This window comes from Salvelinus namaycush, chromosome 28, assembly GCF_016432855.1.
Source record: "Salvelinus namaycush isolate Seneca chromosome 28, SaNama_1.0, whole genome shotgun sequence".
Classification (NCBI taxonomy): Eukaryota; Metazoa; Chordata; class Actinopteri; order Salmoniformes; family Salmonidae; genus Salvelinus; species Salvelinus namaycush.
In genome coordinates, this window is record NC_052334.1 from 20,362,173 (window position 1) to 20,380,719 (window position 18,547).

Consider the following 18,547-nt stretch of genomic DNA (forward strand, 5'->3'; position numbering starts at 1 on the left):
GTGGTATTTCTTTCTCCCCATTGTTTACTGGAGCCCTCTTTCTTTCCCAAGTTGTGGAGAAACCACTGTAACAAAAGTGATAAAAGCCCATCGGTGGGACTTTGATCTTGTCTTCTTGAATATTCCCTGTGTGCCGACTCCAAAGATAGAACTACTTTTAACCATTAACGTGTTAGCATCAAGTGCACCCTTCCCAGATCTCTGTAAAGAGAAGGGTGCTGAATGAAGACATCAGGAGCAGCTACATTTATCAGATTTTCAGGAGAGATTCAGGCTCGTCGGGTATAGTAGGTGTGGTTTAAGAAGAGTTGAATTAAACATCTGGTGGGAAATGAAAATATTCCCGTTTGTCACCTTTCCTTGGCCTGCGTCATAGGCTACAACCAATCTATATCCTTGCTACAACACACCATGTTGGTTTCTAGTTCACATTTTTCTAAGGAGTCTGCACATCTGTGGTTTGCTATTACAAATGTTTGAGACATCAAGTAAAATTGTAAAAATTTAAGTAAAAAGTACTGATATGACATTGGAAATGACAAAATTACCACATAAAGCTGTATGATTACGATTTATTTCCGTTGAAAATATACCCATAAATTTATCATATGAAAACATTTATACAACCTTTAACATTGTATCACACATGTTGACACACACATCCCTGCATTTACAAAGAGTTGCCCTTAATACATCCTTTAATATATATATATTTTTTTTACAGTTAAAACATTTAAACAAAAACGCCACAACTTTCAAATGTCATCAATTAAATACCCAGAAACCCCTTTTAGCCCATGGGAGGCCTCAGGACATGCCAGCTTGAAGCATTGGGATAAAGAAATTAAGAGGGGATACAATACAACCCATAACTCAACGGGGCTGAGATTTGTCCTGTTCCAAGGGGGACATTGGTCAGTAAATCTTTACTATTGTGTCTAGTCTAGTCACTGACCATTTTTTTATGTTACATCAGGAGAATTTGCTGACAGGAAAATCTGCCATTGATTTATAAGGTAATAAAAGGGGATTTAACATACAAATTTTATCACCTGTGGTCTTTTTCCAAGCAATAACCAACATTTTCAGCTGCTACTATTTCTTCAGCAAGAAGTTGTCTTGTGTTTTTCTAGTGATTTGAGCTGAAATCCCACTTAAAGTTGTAAATATCGTGTGTATAAATGTTCCTTGAGTTGAAGGTTGATTTGCTAAAATCCCTCTATACCTATCTTGAGGTGGTACAAAGGGAAACAATGACCTAGTTGAAAATATATGCAACAGGTCTCTTGGATAATGTTTGGAGGGATTTGCATGTGCATACAAACATACGTTATTTTACTGAACAGTGACAATACTGTTGTTACAATGAATTAACAAATACAAAGGCAGGTCAAACAACTTTGGACCCTATTATCCTTGATGATTACCCTGTCACACAACAAAGGCAGTACACATACGCGCACACTCACACCTGCAGCTCAGATGGGTATTAGACACAATTTACTCCAGACATGGCAGAGCAATGATAGCTCCACTGTCATCTCAACTTCTCCCGTCATTCCAAGAGACTTCCTTTCTCACCTTGGTGTCACGCGAGTCTACAACATCATTAGTCATTACATCACCAACTAGCACATGCCCAGCGGTGTATCACTGCATCACTGTCATATTGATATGTGGATTATATAGTATTATATCCAGTGTATTGTATGATTACATCATTTTATATAAACACGTCCACAGTATCATTGATAACTTTTCTATCAACATGTCCACTGAATCACTAGATCATCTTCATATCAACACCACTACATCGGTACATCACAACCATTTTCACGACTCCACTGTATCAAAGAAATATTTGCAAATGAGATGCACTGTATTGTGTTTGTTACTATCATATGAGTTGGTCCGTTTGTTAAATTAAATCATTTTCATGTTGACTCGTCTGGGCCCGCTTGTCTCAGTTGCCTCCGCTGCTGTCCCGTTCGATTTGCGGGGAACGTACTCCATGTCAAAGTTGCTCTTGTGCCTTCCCTTCCCACGACTCCATGCAAACAGGAGGAGGAAACAGAATATGACCACGCCCAGGAAGGACAGGCAGCCCATTGCTGTGGAGATGATGATGGTCTTCAGGTCTATGGGGTTTGTCATATTGTACAGGACGGTCCCGTTGGCCCAGGTCCCGTTGGAGTCCGCCAGGAGTCTAATCTTGTTGGCGTAGAGCGATGTGTCGCTGATACCCAGGCTCTTCACCGCCAGCGAGGCCGACAGGCTGGCGTTGCCCGCCGCATTGCTGGCCACACACAGGTACACGCCGCTATCGTGCAGCTCTGCAGCCTTGATCTCCAGGGTGCCGTCGGTATGGACCGTCACTCTACCGGTGCTTTTCACTGTGACATACTGTCTGTGTGGCGTCACCCAGGCCATGGAGGGCCGAGGAGCCCCGTCTGCAATGCAGTTGAGCCGAACAGGCTTCCCCTCATCTGCCAGCAGCAGCTGGGTGGTGTTGGGCCCAATCCGGGGCTTGGTGCAGATCACGTACCGTGTCACCAGCGGCTCCTTGAGGTCCAGCAGGGGTTTCCCACGGAGGCGCTCAGGGGCACTGCACTCGGGCTGGGGGTCAGGGAGCTGCAGAAAGGGTGGCTTCCGGCCACTCAGCAGCCATAGGAGCCGGCAGTCGCACACCAGTGGGTTCCCCCCCATGAGCAGCGTCTGCAGGCTGTCAGGGGACTTGAACACAGCTCGCTCCACTGAGTCCAGCTGGTTGTGGGACACGTCCAACATATGTAGTGCTGGGAGGCCCAGGAAGGCCAGGGGTTCAATGTAAACCAGTTGAGCTCCTCGCAGGTGCAACTCCTGCAGTCGCGGAAGCTGGTCTAGCACCCCTTGCTGGATGTGCTGGATGTGGCAGAAGGACAGGTTGAGGTGCGTGAGGTAGGGCAGGTTGCGTAGAGCATGGCCGGGGAAGGACGACAAGTTGGTATTGGTGACAGAGAGCGTGGTGAGGTTGAGGCTATGTAGTGACAGAGCGGGTAAGACTTCCAACCAGGGCCAGTAGTCGATCTCCAGGTGGCGAAGACGGGGAAGTCTCTTGAAGGAATAGGGCTTCAGGGTGCCGATGCCCAAGTGGCGCAGGCGGAGCTCCACCAGGCTGTGCAGGTGCCCCAGGGCATCGGTGGGCACCACAGTCAGGTTGCAGCGCTCCAGGGTGAGGCTCTGTAGGCCCAGCAGGCCCGTGAAGGCCCTCTGGGAGATGAACACCAGCTCATTGTCGCCTACCTCCAGGGACACCAGCCTCCGAAGGTCCTGGAAGCCATGGTCCAGCAGCACCACCAGCCTGTTGTGGCTGAGGTCCAGACTTGTGAGGTTGGCCAGGCCGGAGAGCACGCCGGCAGGGACCAGCTGGAGGAGGTTGCTGTGGAAGTTCAGCGAGCGCAGGGAGAGCTGAAATTTGAAGGAGCCCGGTTCGACCACGCCAATCAGGTTATCGCTGAGGTCCAGATCCTCCAGTTGTAGGAAGGAGGAGAAGTTGTCTGGGGTGATGCTCCGCAGCTTGTTCTTGCTCAGGTCCAGAAGCCGGGTCTCGATGGGGATGCCCTCAGGGATGGTGGGCAGGCGCTTGCGATGGCAGCTGACTGACTTGGTCTGGGCGGAGCAATCGCAGCGGGCGGGGCAGCCCATGGCGCAGCTAGCCAGCAGTAGCAGCAGAGCCCCACCCAGAAGAGGGTGGCAGTGGTACAGGGCGAAGCGCCGCATAACTTTTACCCACGCTGCCCTCTGTTACGACACAGCTTCGTATCCTTGCAGACCACCATCACTGTATAGCCCTGCAACACAAAAACACACACAGGGAGGAGTGCATTAGAATACCTACCATGAATTATCCTGCAAAATAGCACTGTTTGTTATACAAAGCTTTACTGCCAACAAAGCTTTGCCCTGATGCTATTTTTCCCCCACCATGCATCACTCTGTTGTCCATTTCTTGCTCTCTCTCCGTCCTTTCTCACCCTTTCTTTCCTATTACACTATCAACACTTTTCTTCTTTTATCAGCAGTATTTTTTTCCGCCAAAAGGAAGTATACTGAAATTTAAATCTAATCAAACTTAATTTAAAGTGAATTAAAACACCAATACACTTTACAGAAAATGGGCAATAACATTGAGCTGCAACAGAGTGGGACAGCTTATGCAAAATACAAATACTAATCAATGTGTAAGCAAAAGGTTGAAGGGTATCTAGTGTGTTAAAAAACAAGGAGCAAGTTGTTCTAAGGCTTGTGGCCAAGACTGACCCTGGTCACATCATAAAGACTAGGCAGAAACCCTATTGGACGCAAGGAGGTGGGAGACGGGAGTTGACCCAGGGGCAATTCTGTTCCCCCAGGAGCTGCACTTTAAATGGAGAAGGATGGGAAAACCCCTCCTATAGACAACAGGTTGTTGGCATAGCAGATGGTCTGAGATGTTTACCTGAATGCATCTGTTTTGTATTCTGTTAACCTTGCCTATTATGGATCATACTCTGACTATTCTGTCCTGTTACACATTTTTTTAAAGAATAAAGCATAGGCTACAGTAAGGGAAAAAACTATTTGATCCCCTGCTGATTTTGTACGTTTGACCACTGACAAAAAAATTATCCGTCTATAATTTTAATGGTAGGTTTATTGAACAGTGAGAGACAGAATAAAAAAAACACATGTCAAAAATCTTATAAATTGATTTGCATTTTAATGAGGGAAATAAGTATTTGACCCCTCTGCAAAACATGACTTAGTACTTGGTGGCAAAACCCTTGTTGGCAATCACAGAGGTCAGATGTTTCTTGTAGTTGGCCACCAGGTTTGCAGGGGATCAAATACTTTTTTCACTCACTGTGTATAGCAAAACACTGTAACGCAGTTTAGGATTGGTAGCAGCACACATTGTCAAATCATTGTAAACAAGCACAAAACACTGCAGAGGTGAGCAGTTGGTAAGCATAAATACAGATATATGTGTATATGCTGCTGCTGAGGTGAGTAACAATTACTAAATAGATGGGCTGAGTACATACATACACACGTCATACACACACACACAAACACACACAGCACTCACCCCGACTCTGAACAGCTGCACTCTGGTGTCTTCCCTCCCATCCTTCTCCCTTTTCCACCCTATATATCTGCTGCTGCTTCTCTACTGTTCTCTCATCTTCTGGTCCTAATTTTTCACACCCCTTCCTCACTCCTTTTTTCTCTTTCTCTCTCTCGTCGTCATTGCCTGGGAGAAGCCCCATACTCTCCATTTTCCATTCCCCGCAGGCTGTGTTTTATCGATCGTGACACAGATCAGATGCCAGGAATGTATCCTTTTAACAAAGAGCAGGCCGTTGCCATAGCAACCACAAACCCTCCCTCCCATCCGCTCTTTGTGGTCTGCCAATCAAATTAATGAAAAAGAATAAAGGAAAAAACATGATTTGAATATATTTGAAATAGTTGCTTCATTAACTTGCAAGCATCAAGTTTACAGTCTCTCAACTGTCAGCCTGCCTGGCTATTTGTCGAGCTGTCTGATTGCCTATCCCTCTGCTGGTCTCTGGGTATCTATCTACCTTCAATCTGTCTGGGTCTTCTTATTGGTCTGCCTTTACCTATCGGGTACTTGTCTGTCTTTCTCTCTTCAGACTGTGTATGTGTGTGTGTCTGTGTGCCAATTAGTATTTCCGCCAATCTGTCAGTGAGTCTAAGTCTGTCTCTGGATCTGTCCATCTACCTGTCTCTATCAGTCTATCAAGTTACCGGTCTATACGTCTCACTGCTGGTGTATCTATTGGTCTGTACAGAATGTCTTGTCAATTAGTCAGTCTTCTAACAGGATGCCAGTGTGCTTGGTCTGGTCTGGCACATCCTGACTCCCTTGGAGCTGTGCCATACTTTTAGAGACCTTTGGACCACCAGACTTGTTGGACAGTGGAAAACATACCTGAGAAGGCTGGGTAAGAAGAGAAGGGTAAGGAGTCATTCAGTAGGGCAGACCCACAGGGTATAGAGCTTTTTGGGATTATGTTTAGAATTGGATTAGAGACGCAGTGAAACTGTAGAAAATCTGACAGGCAAATGAGAGCCTAGGGGAGACGCATGAGTCACGGTGGGAGAGAGAGAGAGAGAGAGAGAGAAATGCAGACAAAGATAACAGGAAATATGTTTTAAAAAATGGAGGCAGAGCTAAGCCTGTGGTAGATTGGATGAAAGTTTAATTTGCTTGCTGAGTTCATTGGAGTTTTATAATGTGATTCATTCCAGCAACACAAGTGTAAAGAATTTAATAAGAACCTGCAGATACTTCTAGACTCAGAATTATATATATATACAGTGGGGCAAAAAAGTATTTAGTCAGCCACCAATTGTGCAAGTTCTCCCACTTAAAAAGATGAGAGAGGCCTGTAATTTTCATCATAGGTACACTTCAACTATGACAGACAAAATGAGAAAAGAAATTCCAGAAAATCACATTGTAGGATTTTTAATGAATTTATTTGCAAATTATGGTGGAAAATAAGTATTTGGTCACCTACAAACAAGCAAGATTTCTGGCTCTCACAGACCTGTAACTTCTTCTTTAAGAGGCTCCTCTGTCCTCCACTCGTTACCTGTATTAATGGCACCTGTTTGAACTTGTTATCAGTATAAAAGACACCTGTCCACAACCTCAAACAGTCACACTCCAAACTCCACTATGGCCAAGACCAAAGAGCTGTCAAAGGACACCAGAAACAAAATTGTAGACCTGCACCAGGCTGGGAAGACTGAATCTGCAATAGGTAAGCAGCTTGGTTTGAAGAAATCAACTGTGGGAGCAATTATTAGGAAATGGAAGACATACAAGACCACTGATAATCTCCCTCTATCTGGGGCTCCACGCAAGATCTCACCCCGTGGGGTCAAAATGATCACAAGAACGGTGAGCAAAAATCCCAGAACCACACGGGGGGACCTAGTGAATGACCTGCAGAGAGCTGGGACCAAAGTAACAAAGCCTATCATCAGCAAGGTCATTGAAGATGAAACGTGGCTGGGTCTTTCAGCATGACAATGATCCCAAACACGAAGGAGTGGCTTCGTAAGAAGCATTTCAAGGTCCTGGAGTGGCCTAGCCAGTCTCCAGATCTCAACCCCATAAAAAATCTTTGGAGGGAGTTGAAAGTCCGTGTTGCCCAGCAACAGCCCCAAAACATCACTGCTCTAGAGGAGATCTGCATGGAGGAATGGGCCAAAATACCAGCAACAGTGTGTGAAAACCTTGTGAAGACTTACAGAAAACGTTTGACCTCTGTCATTGCCAACAAAGGGTATATAACAAAGTATTGAGATAAACTTTTGTTATTGACCAAATACTTATTTTCCACCATAATTTGCAAATAAATTCATTAAAAATCCTACAATGTGATTATTTTTTCTCATTTTGGCTGTCATAGTTGAAGTGTACCTATGATGAAACTTACAGGCCTCTCTCATCTTTTTAAGTGGGAGAACTTGCACAATTGGTGGCTGACTAAATACTTTTTTGCCCCACTGTATATACACACACAAAAGTATGTGGACACCCCTTCAAATTGAGGGATTTGGCTATCATAGCCAAACCCGTTGCTGACAGGTGTATAACATCGAGCACACAGTCATGCAATCTCTATAGACAAACATTGGCAGTAGAATGGCCTTACTGAAGAGCTCAGTGACTTTCAACGTGGCACTGTCATAGGATGCTACCTTTCCAACAAGTCAGTTCATCAAATTTCTGCCCTGCTAGAGCTGCCCCGGTCAACTGCAAGTGCTGTTATTGTGAAGTTGAAACATCTAGGAGAAACAACGGCTCAACCGCGAAGTAGTAGGCCACACAAGCTAACAGAACGGCACCGCCGAGTGTTGAAGTACGTAAAAATCATCTGTCCTCGGTTGCAAAATTCACTAACGACTTCCAAACTGACTCTGAAAGCAACGTCAGCACAATAACTGTTCATCGTGAGATTCATGAAATGGGTTTCCATGGCTGAGCAGATTACCATGCGCAATGCCAAGCATCGGCTGGAGTAGTGTAACGCTTGCCACCATTGGACTCTGTAGCAGTGGAAACACCTTCCCTGGAGTGATGAATCACGCTTTTTCATGGTTCGGGCTAGGCCCCCTAGTTCCAGTGAAGGGAAATCTTAATGCTACAGCATACAATGACATTCTAGTCTATTCTGTGCTTCCAATTTTGAGTTAACAGTTTGGGGAAGGCCCTTTCCTGTTTCAGTATGACAATGCCCCAGTGCACAAAGCGAGGTCCATGCAGAAATGGTTTGTCGAGATTGGTGTGGAAGAACTTGACTGGCCTGCACAGATCCCTGACCTCAACCCCATTGAACACCTTTGGGATCAATTGGAACGCCGACTGCGAGCCAGACCTAATCGCCATACATCAATGTCCGACCTCATTAATGCTCGTGGCTGAATGGAAGCAAGTCCCCACCGCAATGTTCCAACATCTAGTTGAAAGCCTTCCCAGAAGAGTAGTGGCTGTTATAGCAGCAAATTGGCTATCTTCAAATAATAGATAATAAACATATCAAAAATGTAAAATTAAACTACCGGTCAAAAGTTTTAGAACACCTAGTCATTCAAGGTTTTTTCTTTTATATTTACTATTTTCTACATTGTATACTAATAGTGAAGACATCAAAACTATGAAATAAATAACACATATGGAATCATGTATTCATCATGTATGTATAACAAATAATCACTATTATTTGTTTCAATGTTCATACAAGCAGTATACGACATACTCTCAGAACTTCATCTCCATTTTCTGTAGTCAACAATCCATATTCACTCAATTCCAGATCAGTTACATGACCAGCCAATTAGTGTTGTTTTTTTTCCTGACACAAGTGCACAATGCATGATAGCACAGGGAGACCCAGTTAGTTCATTAGAATGAATGTTCACCAGCCATGCTTAATTATTGATTTAGAAGTAATTATTTTGGAGATTATTATTCATTTTATTGATGTGCCTGGGACTTGCTGGAGGGTATTTATTAGACCCATGTTCTGCCTTGCGTGATGTAGCTACAGTTCTGGCCTCAAAGATTTGCAGCAATGTGGTATCATCATACACAGTGGGGCGACTTCCTGCTTACAATAGTACAATTTAAATCTGATAAGACTAACACGGTTAGCTCTTCCCATTTTGGACATGCCTCAAGAGAGGGTGCAAATCTGGAAAAGCCAATAGCAACCATCTTGGCAGATTTGAAGTTTGTTCTTGTTGCTCATCCCATTCAGTGGTGGAAAAAGTACCCAATTGTCATACTTGAGTAAAAGTAAAGATACCTTAATAGAAAATGACTCAAGTAAAAGGTTAAGTCACCCAGTAAAATCCAACTTGAGTAAAAGTCTAAAAGTACTTGGCATTAAATATACTTACATATCAAAAGTTAAAGTAAAAGTATAAATAATTTCAAATTCCTTATATTAAGCAAACTAGACGGCACCATTTTCTTGTTCTTGTTTTTGTTTAATTTACAGGGACATGCTCCAACACTCAGACATAATTTACAAACAAAGCATGTGTTTAGTGAGTCCTCCAGTAGGGATGACCAGGATGTTCTCTTGATAAGTATGTGAATTAGACCATTTTCCGGTCCTGCTAAGCATTCCAAATGTAACGAGTACTTTTGGGTTTCAGGGAAAATGTATGGAGTAAAAAGTACATCATTTTCTTTAGGAATGTAGTGAAATAAAAATATATATAGTTAAGTAAAGATACCCCCCAAAAAAGTACTTAATTAGTACTTTCAAGTATTTTTACTTAATTACTTTACGCCACTGATCCCATGAATGATGTCATATCGCTAAGTCTATCTTTGACTCAGTAAAACTGAGCTCCAATATATAGTTCTAGTCTCAACTGTAGCTATGAACAGCTTTCCTATTTGGTTACCCCTGGCTTTAGCTATAATATTTTTAAATAAAATATATTTGCCGTAAACAATTATTGTGGCCATGTACTGCAGAGCACACAATATTTATACAACAGTACTGTCTCTTAATGTTAAGTTAAGCCCAATGGTTCCATTTAGTTAATTTCCTACTATAATAGTGGCATGTATAATGAGATTATTGCACATGAGTGAGTTCACATGTATGCATTTTAGCGCAGCGACGTGAGCACAACCCATAACATGTTCTGCATGATAACACACATTTGCCTGGCTGACTTGGAGTGAGACATCATTGGGCTAGACATAATAATTGCTCGACATAATATTTTGTATTCACCTACTGTAGAATAGATTAAACAGATGTGTGTGCAGAATAACTACACATGTTTACTTATCAATTACTGAGTACTTAGGTCGTTTAACTGTTTAGAAGACTGGAACTTATTGTCCATGCATTATACACGGAGTATACAAAACATTTCCATGTGATAGACTAACCAGGTGAATGCAGGTGAAAGCTATGATCGCTTATTGATGTCACTTGGTAAATCCACTTCAATCAGTGTAGATGAGGGGAGGAGACAGGTTAAAGAAGGATTTTTAAGCCTTGAGCCAATTGAAACATGGATTGTGTATATGTACAATTCATTCAATTCATTTATACAGTTCTATATATATACCAACTGTATGTATGTGTGTATATATATACACTGCTCAAAAAAATAAAGGGAACACTAAAATAACACATCCTAGATCTGAATGAATGAAATATTCTTATTAAATACTTTTTTCTTTACATAGTTGAATGTGCTGACAACAAAATCACACAAAAATGATCAATGGAAATCAAATTTATCAACCCATGGAGGTCTGGATTTGGAGTCACACTCAAAATTAAAGTGGAAAACCACACTACAGGCTGATCCAACTTTGATGTAATGTCCTTAAAACAAGTCAAAATGAGGCTCAGTAGTGTGTGTGGCCTCCACGTGCCTGTATGACCTCCCTACAACGCCTGGGCATGCTCCTGATGAGGTGGCGGATGGTCTCCTGAGGGATCTCCTCCCAGACCTGGACTAAAGCATCCGCCAACTCCTGGACAGTCTGTGGTGCAACGTGGCGTTGGTGGATGGAGCGAGACATGATGTCCCAGATGTGCTCAATTGGATTCAGGTCTGGGGAACGGGCGGGCCAGTCCATAGCATCAAAGCCTTCCTCTTGCAGGAACTGCTGACACACTCCAGCCACATGAGGTCTAGTATTGTCTTGCATTAGGAGGAACCCAGGGCCAACCGCACCAGCATATGGTCTCACAAGGGGTCTGAGGATCTCATCTCGGTACCTAATGGCAGTCAGGCTACCTCTGGCGAGCACATGGAGGGCTGTGCGGCCCCCCAAAGAAATGCCACCCCACACAATGACTGACCCACCGCCAAACCGGTCATGCTGGAGGATGTTGCAGGCAGCAGAACGTTCTCCACGGCGTCTCCAGACTCTGTCACGTCTGTCACATGTGCTCAGTGTGAACCTGCTTTCATCTGTGAAGAGCACAGGGCGCCAGTGGCGAATTTGCCAATCTTGGTGTTCTCTGGCAAATGCCAAACGTCCTGCACGGTGTTGGGCTGTAAGCACAACCCCCACCTGGGGACGTCGGGCCCTCATACCACCCTCATGGAGTCTGTTTCTGACCGTTTGAGCAGACACATGCACATTTGTGTCCTGCTGGAGGTCATTTTGCAGGGCTCTGGCAGTGCTCCACCTGCTCCTCCTTGCACAAAGGCGGAGGTAGCGGTCCTGCTGCTGGGTTGTTGCCCTCCTACGGCCTCCTCCACGTCTCCTGATGTACTGGCCTGTCTCCTGGTAGCGCCTCCATGCTCTGGACACTACGCTGACAGACACAGCAAACCTTCTTGCCACAGCTCGCATTGATGTGCCATCCTGGATGAGCTGCACTACCTGAGCCACTTGTGTGGGTTGTAGACTCCGTCTCATGCTACCACTAGAGTGAAAGCACCGCCAGCATTCAAAAGTGACCAAAACATCAGCCAGGAAGCATAGGAACTGAGAAGTGGTCTGTGGTCACCACCTGCAGAACCACTCCTTTATTGGGGGTGTCTTGCTAATTGCCTATAATTTCCACCTTTTGTCTATTCCATTTGCACAACAGCATGTGAAATTTATTGTCAATCAGTGTTGCTTCCTAAGTGGACAGTTTGATTTCACAGAAGTGTGATTGACTTGGAGTTACATTGTGTTGTTTAAGTGTTCCCTTTATTTTTTTGAGCAGTGTATATATACACACACATACATACAGTTGGTATATATATATATATACACATACACACACATATATATATATAGTCGGAAGTTTACATACACCTTAGCCAAATACATTTAAACTCAGTTTTTCACAATTCCTGACATTTAATCCTAGTAAAAATTCCCTGTCTTAGGTCAGGTAGGATCACCAAATTATTTTAAGAATGTGAAATGTCAGAATAAAAGTAGAGAGAATGATTTATTTCAGCTTTTATTTCTTTCATCACATTCCCAGTGGGTTAGAAGTTTACATACCCTCAATTAGTATTTGATAGCATTGCCTTTAAATTGTTTAACTTGGGTCAAACGTTTCAGGTAACCTTCCACAAGCTTCCCACAATAAGTTGGGTGAATTTTGGCCCATTCCTCCTGACAGAGCTGGTGTAACTGAGTCAGGTTTGTAGGCCTCCTTGCTCGCACACACTTGTTCAGTTCTGCCCACACATTTTCTATAGGATTGAGGTCAAGGCTTTGTGATGGCCACTCCAATACCTTGACTTTGTTGTCCTTAACTTCTCTAGGATAGGGGGCAGCAAATTCACTATTGGATAAATAGCATGCCCAATTTAAACTTCCTTCTACTCATCCCCAGAATATAAGATATGCATATTATTAGTAGATTTGGATAGAAAACACTCTGAAGTTTCTAAAACTGTTTGAATCATGTCTGTAAGTATAACAGAACTTATGTAGCAGGCAAAACCCCGAGGACTATCCATTATTTTTTTTATTTTTTTTAAGTCACTGTCTGTTCAATGTGTTTTCATTGGAATACTGGATTTCTAATCACCCTGTTTTCAGTTCCTACCGCTTCCACTGGATGTCATCACTCTTTGGAACTAGGTTGAGGTTATTCCTTTGTGCAATGAAGAAGTGAGGCCACCTGGAAACAGTGTAAAGTCATGTGTACTGTTTGAGAGTTGCGCAAGACTAGAAAAGTAGCGTGCGTTAGTTTGTTGATCTCCTGTATTGAAAACAGATAGACCCGTCTTCAATTTGATCGATTATTAACATTTACAAATACCTTAAGTTGTATTACAAAAGTAGTTTGAAATGTTTTGGCAAAGTTTAGAGGTAATTTTTTTGATATTTTGTAGTGACTTTGCGCAAATTGGAAGCTGTTTTTTTCTGGATCAACCGCACCAAATAAATGGACAATTTGGATATATATGGACGGAATTAATCGAACAAAAGGACCATTTGTGATGTTTATGGGACATATTGGAGTGCCAACAAAAGAATCTCGTCAAAGGTAAGGCATGATTTATATTTTATTTCTGCGTTTTGTGTCGTGCCTGCAGTGTTGAAATATGCTACACTCTCTTTGTTTACTGTTGTGCTATCATCAGATAATAGCATCTTATGCTTTCGCCGAAAAGCCTTTTTGAAATCTGACATGGTGGCTGGATTCACAACGAGTTTTAATTTGGTATCTTACATGTGTGATTTAATGAAAGTTTGATTTTATATCATTTTTTTTGAATTTGGCGCTCTACATTTTCCCTGGCTATTGGCCAAGTGGGACGGTAGCGTCCCACATATCCTAGAGAAGTTAAGCCATTTTGCCACAACTTTCGAAGTATGCTTGGGGTCATTGTCCATTTGGAAGACCCATTTGCAACCAAGCTTTAACTTCCTGACTGATGTCTTGAGATGTTGCTTTAATATATCCACATCATTTTCCTTCCTCATAATACCATCTATTTTGTGAAGTGCACCAGTCCCTCCTGCAGCAAAGCACCCCCACAACATGATGCTGCCATCCACGTGCTTCACGGTTGGGATGGTGTTCTTCGGCTTGCAAGCCTCCCCCTTTTCCCTCAAAACATAACGATGGTCATTATGGCCAAACAGTTCTATTTTTGTTTCATCAGACCGGAGGACATTTCTCCAAAAAGTACGATCTTTGTCCCCATGTGCAGTTGCAAACCGTAGTCTGGCTTTTTTATGGTGGCTTTGGAGCAGTGGCTTGATGTCAATTAGCCTATCAGAAGCTTCTAAAGCCATGACATCATTTTCTGGAATTTTCCAAGCTGTTTAAAGGCACAGTCAACTTAGTGTATGTAAACTTTTGACCCACTGGAATTGTGATACAGTGAATTATAAGGGAAATAATCTGTCTGTAAACAATTGTTGGAAAAATGACATGTGTCATGCACAAAGTAGATGTCCTAACCGACTTGCCAAAACTAATAGTTTGTTAACAAGAAATTTGTGGAGTGGTTGAAAAACAAGTTTTAATGACTCCAACCTAAGTGTATGTACACTTCCGACTTCAACTGTGTGTGTGTGTGTGTGTGTGTGTGTGTGTGTGTGTGTGTGTGTGTGTGTGTGTGTGTGTGTGTGTGTGTGTACAGTCGTGGCCAAAAGTTTTGAGAATGACACAAATATTAATTTTCACAAAGTCTGCTGCCTCAGTTTGTATGATGGCAATTTGCATATACTCCAGAATGTTATGAAGAGTGATCAGATGAATTGCAATTAATTGCAAAGTCCCTCTTTGCCATGCAAATTAACTGAATCCCCAAAAAACATTTCCACTGCATTCCAGCCCTGCCACAAAAGGACCAGCTAACATCATGTCAGTGATTCTCTCGTTAACACAGGTGTGAGTGTTGACGAGGACAAGGCTGGAGATCACTCTGTCATGCTGATTGAGTTCGAATAACAGACTGGAAGCTTCAATAGGAGGGTGGTGCTTGGAATCATTGTTCTTCCTCTGTCAAACATGGTTGCATGCAAGGAAACACATGCCTTCATCATTGCTTTGCACAAAAAGGCTTCACAGGCAAGGATATTGCTGCCAGTAAGATTGCACCTAAATCAACCATTTATTGGATCATCAAGAACTTCAAGGAGAGCGGGTCCAATTGTTGTGAAGAAGGCTTCAGGGCTTCCAAGAAAGTCCAGCAAGCGCCAGGACCGTCTCCTAAGGTTGATTCAGCTGCGGGATCGGGGCACCACCCGTACAGAGCTTGCTCAGGAATGGCAGCAGGCAGGTGTGAGTGCATCTGTACGCACAGTGAGGCGAAGACTTTTGGAGGATGGCCTGGTGTCAAGAAGGGCAGCAAAGAAGCTACTTCTCTCCAGGAAAAACATCAGGGACAGACTGATATTCTGCAAAATGTACAGGGATTGGACTGCTGAGGACTGGGATAAAGTCATTTTCTCTGATGAATCCCCTTTCCAATTGTTTGGGGCATCCGGAAAAAAGCTTGTCCGGAGAAGATAAGGTGAGCGCTACCATCAGTCCAGTGTCATGCCAACAGTAAAGCATCATGAGACCATTCATGTGTGGGGTTGCTTCTCAGCCAAGGGAGTGGGCTCACTCACAATTTTGCCAAAGAACACAGCCATGAATAAAGAATTGTACCAACACAACCTCCGAGAGCAACTTCTCCCAACCATCCAGGAACAGTTTGGTGATGAACAATGCCTTTCCCAGCATGATGGAGCACCTTGCCATAAGGCAAAAGTGATAACTAAGTGTCTCGGGGAACAAAACATCGATATTTTAGGTCCATGGCCAGGAAACTCCCCAGACCTTAATCCCATTGAGAACTTGTGGTCAATCCTCAAGAGGCGCGTGGACAAACAAAAACCCACAAATTCTGACAAACTCCAAGCATTGATTATGCAAGAACGGGCTGCCATCAGTCAGGATGTGGCCCAGAAGTTAATTGACAGCATGCCAGGGCGGATTGCAGAGGACTTGAAAAAGAAGGGTCAACAGTGCAAAAATTTACTCTGCATCAACTTCATGTAATTGCCAATAAAAGCCTTTGACACTTATGAAATGCTTGTATATATGCTTCAGTATTTCATAGTAACACCTGACAAAAATATCTAAAGACACTGAAGCAGCAAACTTTGTGGAAATTAATATTTGTGTCATTCTCAAAACTTTTGGCCACGACTGTATATACATCCAGTTGAAGTCGGAAGTTTACATACACTTAGGTTGGAGTCATTAAAACTCGTTTTTCAACCACTCCACAAATGTCTTGTTAACAAACTATAGTTTGCATCTATTTGTGTAATGCATCTACTTCGTGCATTACACAAATAATTTTTCCAACAATTGTTTACAGACAGATTATTTCCCTTATAACTCACTGTATCACAATTCCAGTGGGTCAGAAGTTAACATACATTAAGTTGACAGCTTGGAAAATTCCAGAAAATTATGTCATGGCTTTAGAAGCTTCTGATAGGCTAATTGACATCATTTGAGACAATTGGAGGTGTACCTGTGGATGTATTTCAACGCCTACCTTCGAACTCAGTGCCTCTTTTCTTGACATCATGGGAAAATCAAAAGAAATCAGCCAAGACCTCAGAAAAATAATTGTAGACCTCCACAGGTCTGGTTCATCCTTGGGAGCAATTTCCAAATACCTGAAGGTACCGCGTTCATCTGTACAAACAATAGTATGCAAGTATAAATACCATGGGACCGCGCAGCCGTCATACCGCTCAGGAAGGAGAAGCGTTCTGTTTCCTAGAGATGAACGTACTGCGAAAAGTGTAAATCAATCCCAGAACAACAGAAAAGGACCTTGTGAAGATGCTGGAGGAAACAGGTACAAAAGTATCTATATCCACAGTAAAACGAGTCCTATATCGACATAACCTGAAAGGCTGCTCAGCAAGGAAGACGCCACTGCTCCAAAACCGCCATAAAAAAGCCAGACTACGGTTTGCAACTGCACATGGGGACAAAGATCGTACTTTTTGGAGAAATGTCCTCTGGTCTGATGAAACAAAAATACAACTGTTTGGCCATAATGACCATCGATATGTTTGGAGGAAAAAGGGGGATGCTTGCAAGCCGAAGAACACCATCCCAACCGTGAAGCACAGGGGTGGCAGCATCATGTTGTGTGGGTGCTTTGCTGCAGGAGGGACTGGTGCACTTCACAAAATATATGGCATTATGAGGAAGGACAATTATGTGGATATATTGAAGCAACGTCTCAAGACATCAGTCAGGAAGTTAAAGCTTGGTCGCAAATGGGTTTTTCAAATGGACAATGACCCCAAGCATACTTCCAAAGTTGTGGCAAAATGGCTTAAGGACAACAAAGTCAAGGTATTGGAGTGGCCATCACAAAGTCCTGACCTCAATCCCATAGAAAATGTGTGGGCAGAACTGAAAAGGTGTGTGCGAGCAAGGAGGCCTACAAACCTGACTCAGTTACACCAGCTCTGTCAGGAGGAATGGACCAAAATTCACCCAACTTATTGTGGGAAGCTTGTGGAAGGCTAACCACAACGTTTGACCCAAGTTAAACAATTTAAAAGCAATGCTACCAAATACTAATTTAGTGTATGTAAACTTCTGACCCACTGGGCATGTGATGAAAGAAATACAAACTGAAATAAATCATTCTCTCTACTATTATTCTGACATTTCCCATTCTTAAAATAAAGTGGTGATCCTAACTGACCTAAGACAGAGAATTTTTACTAGGATTAAATGTCAGGAATTGTGAAAAACTGAGTTTAAATGTATTTGGCAAAGGTGTATGTAAACTTCCGAATTCAACTGTATATATATATATATATCGGTACTTTGCTTGTGTACATATGAGACCACATTTCAGGCATACTGTAATTTTTGCTTCGGAAATTGCAAACATCAATTTAAATGTCCTGCAGAGTGCACAATCACGTAACTAAACAAAAATAAAAAACTACACTATGGAACAAAGATAAATTATATAAAGAATGATAGTAAAAAGCTCTGGAGTACTTTAAATAAATTCTAGGCAAGAAAGAAAACTCGGCCTCATCTTTCATTGAGGCAGATGGCTTGTTCATAACAAAACCCTTTGATATTGCCAACCACTTTAATCACTTTTTTGTTGACAAGATTAGCAAACTTAGGTATGACATGCAGAAAACAAAATGTTGAGAGTTCATATTCATGCATAATGAACCAAATAATGAAAGACAAGCACTGTAGTTTTGAGTTCCACAAAGTGGGTGTGGAAGAGGTGAATTTATTTTTGCTATCTATAAATAAGGACAAGCCACCTGGTACTGACAACCTGGATGGTAAATTGCTGAGGTTGGTAGCGGAATACATTGTGACTCCTGTTTGCCACATCTTCAATTTAAGCCTAGAAGACATGGGAGGCAAAGGTCTTTCCGGTACCCAAGAATAGCAGAGCATGTTTGATGTGGACCCCAGGAAGAGAAGCTGATGCTTTTGTAGTGGCTAATGGGGATCCTAATAAATACCAA

At 42.7% G+C, this 18,547-nt stretch overlaps 1 protein-coding gene across 1 annotated transcript; it reads right to left on the reverse strand.

Annotated features, from left to right (window-relative positions):
• Positions 1-1,923: 1,923 nt before the first annotated feature.
• LOC120023252 (leucine-rich repeat and immunoglobulin-like domain-containing nogo receptor-interacting protein 2) lies at positions 1,924-3,759 on the reverse strand. Its single transcript, XM_038967297.1, has one exon. It carries the CDS (start codon positions 3,757-3,759, stop codon positions 1,924-1,926), a length of 1,836 nt encoding a protein of 611 aa, XP_038823225.1.
• Positions 3,760-18,547: the final 14,788 nt, after the last annotated feature.